Source organism: Mytilus edulis, chromosome 8 (genome assembly GCF_963676685.1).
Source record: "Mytilus edulis chromosome 8, xbMytEdul2.2, whole genome shotgun sequence".
Taxonomy (NCBI): Eukaryota; Metazoa; Mollusca; class Bivalvia; order Mytilida; family Mytilidae; genus Mytilus; species Mytilus edulis.
The window spans coordinates 33,086,011-33,096,018 of NC_092351.1; the positions used below are offsets into that span (position 1 = coordinate 33,086,011).

At 32.3% G+C, this 10,008-nt stretch overlaps 2 protein-coding genes across 2 annotated transcripts; one reads left to right on the forward strand and one right to left on the reverse strand.

The window, feature by feature from the left end:
- Nucleotides 1-4,028: 4,028 nt before the first annotated feature.
- Nucleotides 4,029-5,342, forward strand: LOC139484037 (uncharacterized protein F54H12.2-like). The gene has a single exon (XM_071267761.1). The coding sequence runs from the start codon at nucleotides 4,029-4,031 to the stop codon at nucleotides 5,340-5,342; it is 1,314 nt and encodes a 437-aa protein (XP_071123862.1).
- Nucleotides 5,343-5,739: 397 nt separating this feature from the next.
- Nucleotides 5,740-9,642, reverse strand: LOC139484039 (uncharacterized). Its single transcript, XM_071267762.1, has one exon. The coding sequence runs from the start codon at nucleotides 9,640-9,642 to the stop codon at nucleotides 5,740-5,742; it is 3,903 nt and encodes a 1,300-aa protein (XP_071123863.1).
- Nucleotides 9,643-10,008: the final 366 nt, after the last annotated feature.

Here is a 10,008-nt window from a genome sequence, read left to right on the forward strand (position 1 = left end):
CCATGTACATTTTTTATCACTTTTAATTTCATGTGAGGAAGAACAGAAAATTGCATTGTTGAAGACCATGAACGATAAACAATTTCAACTTTTAGTTGAATGTTTTTTAAATGTGTTATGTGGGGTATTTCCGCTTAGTCAATCAGATAAAAAGAAACTCATGAGATATAAAAACATTATTCGGAAAATAACAGATAGAGAGACAACACGTATTCAAAGAAAAAAATTGTTACTTAAATATCGTAACATTATTTCTATCATTGTTAAACCAATACTTGATACATTTTCAAAATGACGAAAGAAATGATTCTTCTGCCAAAACATAGATATGAAAGTATAATACGAACAGAAAACACTGAAAGCGATAAACAAACTAGTGCTAAGGAAGAAATTTCACCCCAGGAGGATATTAAAACAGAAAAAGATAGTTCAGATGATTTGAACACTTTGATCGAGTTAACCATACCAGTGAAATACAGAGAAAAGGCAAAAACACTATTGCAATTTCTTCAGAGTCAGTCTACAATAAGTTGGAACAAACATGGAAAAGTTAAGATCAACAACGAAACTGTACCAAACTCTCATATTGTTGACTTATTGCGGGATGTTGTCATTCCTTATGGATGCAAACAACTACCAAGTGGACATGAAATATTTTATGATTTTCTTAAAAATATTCACATACCTATGGGACTAATTTCAAATAGAATGAGAAAACAACTGGTTCAATCTGATATACAAACAACAGAGGAAAATGAACAATTAGCTGAAAGTGAACCAGAGAAAAATAAGAAGAGGAAGATTAATAAACTTTTTGTTAGGAGGGAACTCTCGAGACTGCTTGAAGAAAAACCTAAACTAAAATGGAAAAGATTCAAACTATAGCATCATTACTAATGAACAATTGATAAAATATGTTATTTTCTATGTCAAAATAAAGATGGATAAAAAAGTGTTTTTTGGGTTTTTTTTTAATTTTATTTCCATGTTACAATCTAAAAACTAACTTGAGTTGTTCCATATACTTTAATGTAAGAAAAAAATCATTAAAAAAAAACAGCAGAAAAAAACAATAAAAAAAACAACAACAAAAATACTTTCAATGTACAAAAAAAAACATAATATATATATTTTTTTCATTTTCAGGTACAACCCCAATATTATACACTTTGATTTGATAAAAAAAAAACCCATAAAAACTATTCTTATGATTACCTTTAATAAGACTCTTGTAGTTGTTAGAAGTAACATCTTATCAAAATAACCTGAGTATGAATGAGGAACTAGATTCTCTCCTGAGTAAATACTATTATGACGTTGGAGGACCAGCTTCATATGCTTCTGCCGAAAAACTATATCACATTGTAAATGCAGAGGGCAAAAAAGTTGGAAGATATAAAATAAGACGGTGGTTAAATTCACAAGATAATTACAGTTTACAAAAAACACCTCGTCGTTCTTTTAAAAGAATAAGAGTTTACACTACGGGGATGAATAATTTGTGGGATGCTGATTTAATGGACCTAAAACAATTTTCAAAAGAAAATGAAAATTTCAAATACGTATTAGTTGTTGTTGATTGTTTTTCACGCTATCTTTGGTTACAACCATTGAAAAATAAAACGGGAGACGAAGTCACCTCTGCATTTAAAAAGATTTTCACTGAGGTAAAACCAGAAAAAATTCGAACAGATAAAGGACAAGAATTTCTAGCAAAAAAGACACAATCGTTATTTAAAAGTAACGGTGTCCGACATTTTTCGGCTCAAAATGAACTTCATGCAAATTATGCTGAAAGGGTCCTACAAACTATAAAGAATAAAATTTTTCGCTTTTTCACAAAGAATAGAACTCACAGATATATTAACAACTTGCAAAATTTTGCAGAAAGCTATAATGGTACTCCACATAGAAGTTTACAAAACATTGCACCTAAAGATGTTAATTCTGTCAACGAAAGTGATATTTGGGGGAAAATGTATTTAAGTAAAACAGAGAAGAAACCAAAAGAAATAAAAGTACAAACAAACAAAAAGAAACGGAGGAAAAAACAATTCAAATACAAAATCGGGTCTTTAGTTCGACTGTCAAATATTGCTCATATTTTTGATCGATCCTATAGCCAAAGATGGACGGAAGAGATATTCAAAGTGGTGCAAAGATTCAGACAACAAAATATTGATCTTTACAGGCTTTCAAATATAAAAGGAGATGAATTTATAAGGGGGACCTTTTATGATAGTGAGCTCCAAAGAGTAGAGAAAGATGAAAATAGTCTTTAGATAATTGAAAAAATTATAAAGAAAAGAAAAAGACGAGGAAAAACTGAGTACTTGGTTCGTTTTCAAGGGTGGCCTCCTTCGTATGACGAATACATACCAGCAGAACAAATTCAATCTTTACCATAATGGAACATATAATTTTCATTCGAAGTGATCAATCAGATGCATATTACCCTAATAATTCACCGTTCAAGTTCAAAGTGTGTTTAAATGAAGTTTTACAATTACAAGGTGAATGGAAACTGGGGATATTAGATTTTTACATTGATCAAAAAGTTACAAAAAAGAACAATCATCAATTATACTTGTTTTGTGATGTATGCAGTGAAGTAAATGTTTTCCCTAATATACAATATTCACTTTTGAGAAGAATATTTCCCACGGATATGAGTACATGGGTATAAACAGGGAAATTTTCGCGGTAGTTTTATTTTCGCTATTTTCGCGGTAAGAAGTGAAACGCGAAAATAAAACGACCGCGAAAATATCAAGGAAAAACTCTTTTAATTACATTTACTTTTACAAATTGTGACTTGGATGGAGAGTTGCATCATTGACACTCATACCACATCTTCTTATATCCACGTATATGAATAGAATATATATAGGAATACTGTATAACACTGATTTCAAAGACGACAAATATATAATTTAAATTATAACAGTATCTCTTAATGAAAAGCAATGTTAAAAGTCATGTCTTTAACTCAAATCAGTTATTTCACTGAAGCGAACATTATGTATATTGTTATGTAAACAACACGCATTACCATTATGTTAATGACACCTGTCAATCAGTCATAAAGCTATCAACTCGTTAAATCTACTACAAAGATTGATCATATCAAAAGATCGACTAATTAGCTTTAATCCTGACAGCTCTTTATTTTAATTCATTCCTAATTAGGTTTACTTTTCTATTATTGTGTATGTGTTTTTACGAGCATTGAAACATGCCAAACTTTCAATCTACTTTAACATTAATGAACCGAAAACAAAATATTTCTGATTGATTTTATCATTTGATTTAAGATATATGTAAAGCTGTTCACTTTCCAAATCATTTATGAAAATATTTATCTAGGCCACTGGGAAATCGCGAATTCAAAACGGCGCGAATTTGGATCGTGTAAGCAAATCGCGAAATAAAGACGGCGCGAAAATTTCCCGGTTTACAGTACATGGAATTATATTTTTTCTTTTCCAATATATTTACCAGTAAAGAAAAACGAAATTCAAGTCTTAGAATTTCTTATAAAAGACGAACACGGAGAAAACGCTTCATTTTTGAAGAATAATTTGTCGTTTACACTACAATTTATACCAAGCTTATTTTAGCACAGATATGACAAATACTGATAAAATGTACATTCCTAATGTTAACCAATGGACAAGATATTATCAGAATGTAGTTAGTGGTCAATCAAATGCTTACGTAAATCATATGAAATCTGGATATAACAAAGGATCGCAATCGGGATCATTTATGATACCAATTTCGAATAAATCTTATCCAATTCGTGCAGAAAAAGAAAACAATTTTGTTGTGCGTTTAGTGTCACCTAGTGAACAAATTGTAAATCAAGCAAAAGAAGAGATAAAAATTGACGATGAGAGTATAAATAAAACGGACAGAAAGAGAAAATATCATCATTCGCCACAAAGCAGAGGAGGTGAAAAGAAGCCGAAGAAATCGAAAAAAGATAAAACTGTTAACAAACATAAAAAGGATATTTTTTCATCATAATGTCCTTGTTAACAAAAGATAATTTTATTGAAGCACAACCCTCAGAGTTACAGATTTTTGAGATACCTCCATATCAAGTAGGTGTTGAAAGTATAACATACGAGGAATGTAGACCTGTTAGTCAAATAACCGCTTACAATCCTATAGAATTCGATTTATGTGCAAACAATGGTATGGACTATATTGATCTTAAAAGATCAAAACTATACGTGAAATTAAAAGTGAAAAAAGCAAATGGTGAGGATTTACAAGATGGCGATACGGTAGGACCTGTGAACTTATTTTTACAGTCGCTTTGGTCGCAATTGGATGTTTATATACAAGGACAAATGGTAACGTCTAGTAATACGTATTACCCGTATAAATGTATGATGAAAACGTTACTACAGTATGGCCAGGACGCAAAGAGTACACAATTATCTTCTAGTCTATACTTAAAAGATAGATATGGTCACATGGATGAAATATCGACAAACACTGGACTGTATGAACGCAGAAAATTTATTTCTAATTCAAAAACATTAGAAATGGAGGGACCAATTTTTTCCGATATCTTTGAGATGGATAGATACCTGTTAAATATGTTATCCCTTAAACTAAAACTATACCGCAACGATCCAAGTTTTTGTTTGATGTCTGGAGAAATTGATACCAACTACCATATTTCTTTGGAAGATGTCGTGATCAAGCTTTGCAAGATCAGACCTAACCCAGCTATAATTGTCGCTCATTCAGAAGCTTTAAAGACAACAAATGCTAAGTATCCTTTCACAAAAACTATAATGAAGAATTTTACAATCATGCAAGGAAGCACCTCGTTAATCGTAGAAAATGTTTTCCAAGATGTGAAACCGAAAAGTATTGTGCTCGGATTGGTTTCTTCAACTGCTATGTCTGGAGCATATACAAAAAACCCATTCAACTTTATGAATTATGATTTAAAACAGGTGACTTTGTTTTGTGACGGAATACCAGTTGATGGCATACCACTCAAACTTGATTTCAACGAGAATAGTGGTGCAACGAACGTTTCCCCCTATGTAAAAATGTTCGAAACACGAGGCAAGTGGATGTTGGATACGGGGAATGAAATAACACGGGCTGAATTCAACAATGGATATACACTTCTATGCTTCAACTTAGAACCATTCTTTTCGGATACCAAATATCTTTCACTACTGAAGCAGGGAAACATACGTTTGGAATGTCAGTTCGGTACGCCATTACCAGAAACAGCTGCCTTACTGAGTTTAGCTGAAAACTATGGATACTTTGAAATAACTGAGAATCGACAAATAAAGATTGAACACTAACATTCCCATGTAAATTGAACTTATCATGACTATAACTGTTTGTTTTTATTGTGTACATCTATCTTTTTTGTAATGTGTGTTTTACTAATAAATATATTCAAATAAACGAAAACAAACAACTGCGTTCATTGATACATTATGTTTTATTTCAATCAGACAGGATGCAAAAAAAAAAAAAAAAAAAAAAAAACAGGAATAAAGAAAATATATATGTAAAAATACAATACATGAAAAAAGTAACCCAATTACCTTCAAACATAAACAAAAACTACATCCCTCACTATACATTAAATTAGTATTTAAATCACCACAAATCTTGATTTAGAAAAAAAAATTCAACAAAATAATATCACAAATAAGAATGGAAATGTCTTTAAACGTTTTACATGATGAATGTTTATATGTTATCTTTATGTCCAAAGGCTCTCGTTGTCACACCATCATTTAAAATCCATCTTTTATCATCAAAAGGAACTAATGATTTTTTATTAATAGTTTTGGAATATAAAACATGGCTTTCGCTTCTTATTATATTCATTTCAGAACGTGTAACAGTTTTATCGAAAAGACAATTTTTATACATTTCATGTTTAAGTTTTCTGGATGCAGTTTTTGTGACTCCTTTTGCAGTATGCTTTTCTCCACCTTCAAAAGAAAATGAATACATCTTCGATCTCAGTCCAACAAATTCACTTATTGGGGTTCCACTTGTTTCATCCTTGAATTTGCCTATTACTTTTTTATTTTCGGTGTCATGTAAAAAATGTTCTGGTGGATAATCACTCGTATCGTACATATCTTGATATTGATGCATATCTTCATACACATCTTCCGTTTCAACGTGATATAAAAAACTATCAGTATCAGAAAAACACACACGAATTTTATCACCATACAGAGATTTCATATGGTTATAATGGAAATCGTACATCAAAAACTTGGATAAGTCTAAAATGCAAAAACCTACATATATTGGTTGTTTCATCAAAACATTCACACGTTTTTTCTCAACTGCCACCAAATGTTCGTTAAATATTTTGCAAGATGCGTAGGATGGTTTAGCTGTTTCTTTATTAAGTTTCTCTTCCGTGTGACAAAGTTTCACATCTTTATGCTTGCGTGTATTGAGGAGAGTCCGACCAAAAATTGAATTATTCATCAGCTTATATAAACATTTCTCAAATTCATTCTTTGCAATTTTCCTTTTTTCGGTGTTAAAGTCTATGTACTTCTTCAACCAGGGGCTTTGTTTAAACTTGAGTACTCTGTGTATCTTTTTGATCTTCATTCCTAACTCTACGTATAGTTGTAAGTTTCTATAATGCACTATGTATTTTTCCTTGTCGTATAGGTTAGGAACGAGTTTTTCAATCTTTGTTAAACACTGTTTTCCAGTTAAATTTGGTAATAATTCCTTTGAATATGGAGATAAATGTTCTACTTGAATATGTTTTCTTTCTGGAGCTAAGGGAAAATCCGAATGAGAAGAATGAAGTGACGAAGGATATTCAAGGTCAACTTCGAAAATGTATCCGTCTGAACCGTCAGCTTTTAATTTTGTGATATCTAATTTTATTTTCTCCTCCTCGGTAAGCCAGTTGAAATGACCATACGGAAGACATTGAGACATGCTCCAACCATATAAATTATTTGCGTCTAAATAAGATAAATAGGAAGTAGGTTCAGTTGGTTCATGCGTATCGAATAAGTATGGATTGTTTGCTTTAGCATATCGATGAAAAATACTAGATACACCGCCTCGTATTCCCTTCTCTACAAACAGCATCATATCTATATCAGTGATTAAATCGAGTACAATTCCAGTTTTCTTCAGCATGGCACTCCAACTAAATCCGGGGGTGGTGAAATAATGACACGGATCCAAATCATAGTCGTGTAAAGAAATGTCTCTAAATTTTTCAAAAACATCTGCCAAAAGAGCTACATCCATTTTAAGATACACATCGGAGTATTCCCCCAATGTTTTTACTTTCAGTTTGTCCCACACTGTTTGCGCAAATTGATAATCTTCATCAGATATGTGAGTGTCTCCTAATTTGTTAAAAAAATCTTCTTTGGATGGTAAACAAGGTTTTTCCAATTTCTGCTCGGTATCGACATAATCATAGGGGAATACTCCTTTTCGCAGCAATAGAGAAAATACATCTGGATCCGGAAAAGTTTTAGATAAGTAATTGAAATGTTTTAGTCCTTCGTCAGCTAGATTTTTTGTTAAAGTTGCCAGTGAACTGTTTAAAAATTGCAAAGAATCGATAAAGCGGAGATTTCCTATAGAAAATGACATATATTTTTCTTTGCTGTGTGGAATAACAGTGATGTCTTGTTCCTTAAACTTTCCTATTTTACTCATGATGAGATTTGCATCAAATCCTTTCAAATTATGAATAACAACAGGTATAAATTTCGGTATTTTGATCTGTAAATTGCAGTTATTACAAGAAATGCCACGAATGGACCCAGTCACGTGGTCGTGTTCCTTGACTTTGTAATTTTTGCTGCTGAAAGCTTTTTTACATACATAACATTTTTTGGCATATTTGTAGTCTAATTTATCATACTCAGTTATTATCATTGGCTCGATGCGGCTAAGTATGTCTCTAATTTCTTTCTCCTCTTCAAGAAGATGACGGATAAAGTTCTCCACAACATCAGGTCCACGGTATATGACGGGTGGTTTGTCGTATCGCTTATCAATTGACACTCTTTGATACCCAAAACTGTACGGTTCCATTTGTTGGTATGTAGTTGTACTTGACATGTTTGGATTCGGATGACAAGTATCGACTTTCCTTGTTAAACACTCAAAATCAGCATAGATTACAAACGGAATTCGGGCGGTTTTCGCATATTCTTTGAATTCCAGAACTTCTCCCTCCTTGGGAAGTGTAATTTTCTGAAAATCAAATTTTCCACAGTCTGCTTTATGCCTCTCTAGTTTGCATTTATCAGTAAATCCTTGCAAGCAAAGATAACAAAAAAAATGTTCCTCACGATGTTTCTTTGTCCTCGATAAAAACCTGTTAAAGTTGTTTATCAGTACATAATGACTTTTGTTGTTTTCTTTTAAATATAATATATTCACATGATGACAGAAGGTTTTCTTTGTGATGTATAACGGGTAGATTTCTCCTTCTTCGTATCCAAAAATATTAACTGAAATAGTGGTATTCTGTTTTTCGAATTGTGATATTTGAGATAACGGAGTGGGATACTCGATACCAGTCATGTTAACTGAGTTAACAAATGGAACATAATTCTCTACATTTTCTGGATTTTGTTGAAAGTTATGCATACTGGAAAGAACAGTCCATAAAAAACATTTGTTGTCCAAGTTCTGAATGTTGAGTATACAGTTCGATCTTTTGAGTGATGTTGGTAGTTCCAAATAACTACCTCCTTTTAACGGTTTGTACTTTGTGACGCACAGATCGAGTTGTAAAACCTCTTCAAGTTGCCATCCACTCCCATTCTTGATGAATTCTTCGAAAGAAATGAATACTTTTTGAAATCCTTTATTCAACTCATGAGGTATTTCACTAACACCAGATTGTAAAATGGTACTCACTTTACTATTGAAATGCGGTTCAGCTTCGTCGTATTTTCCATCTGGTGAATATTTAATCATTCTTACATGTACACTCATATAAAACTTTATATTATTTCTAAGAAGCCTGTCCTCTAATATTTGTACAATATCCACTTGTTTTTCTTTGAAAAATAACATCAAGTCATATCTTTCTTCGTTGTTGCTGGGTTGTAATTGAATATTTTCCACACCATCGTTCAGAGCTGTTGTTGTTAACGATCTTTTCTCTCTTGCATTGCATACTCGTTCCTCGGGAAGTTGGTCAACATCTTCTATCCTCTGGCGTTTACGTGGGGGTTGTATGTCGTCTTCCTTCTGTACGTTTTTCTTTACATCATGTTTTCTCTTCATATGTTTAGTTAAAACATCTTTTCTTTTCGTGGTGAAACCACAATGTTCACATTCATAGTTTATATTCGAATGGTTCTGTTGGTGTCGAATTAAATGATCTTTTCTTGCATACCTCATACCGCATGTTTGACACTCAAAATTTGATACATTATCTTCATTTGTTACACTGCCATCTTTTCCCATAGTAGATTGATCAAGTTGTTTTTCAGTTGGATTTTGCTGCTTTACTGATTGTAAGACTGCATTAAAATCCTGCGCTGACAGTTGCTGTAACTTCTGTAACACATCTTGTGGAATAACTTTTACCAGTTGGTCAATCATGTGTTGGTTATAATTTTCCATATTGAATGAATGATTGATACTAGTTTACATTGAATTATATACTAAGGAATGTAAACGTGGAAACGTATACCACGTTTACAAGATAATACGTAGGAGGGTAGGGGGGATTAAAAAACATGTCCGTTAATTTTTTCCCCCACCGGATTTTAACCAGGATGTTAAGTACAAGTTAAGAAGATTAAGAGATTAATCCACTTCAGTTAAGAGGATTATAACCAGGATGTTAAGTACAAGTTAAGAAGATTAAGAGATTAATCCACTTCAGTTAAGAGGATTATAACCCGGATGTTAAGTAGCAGTTAAGAGGACTAAGAGATTAATCCACTTCAGTTAAGAGGATTATAACCAGGATGTTAAGTACCAGTT

What these genes read in the sequence shown, in the direction of transcription:
- LOC139484039 (XM_071267762.1), bottom strand. Translation starts at nt 9,642, where the DNA reads ATGGAAAATTATAACCAACACATGATTGACCAACTGGTAAAAGTTATT.
- LOC139484037 (XM_071267761.1), top strand. Translation starts at nt 4,029, where the DNA reads ATGTCCTTGTTAACAAAAGATAATTTTATTGAAGCACAACCCTCAGAG.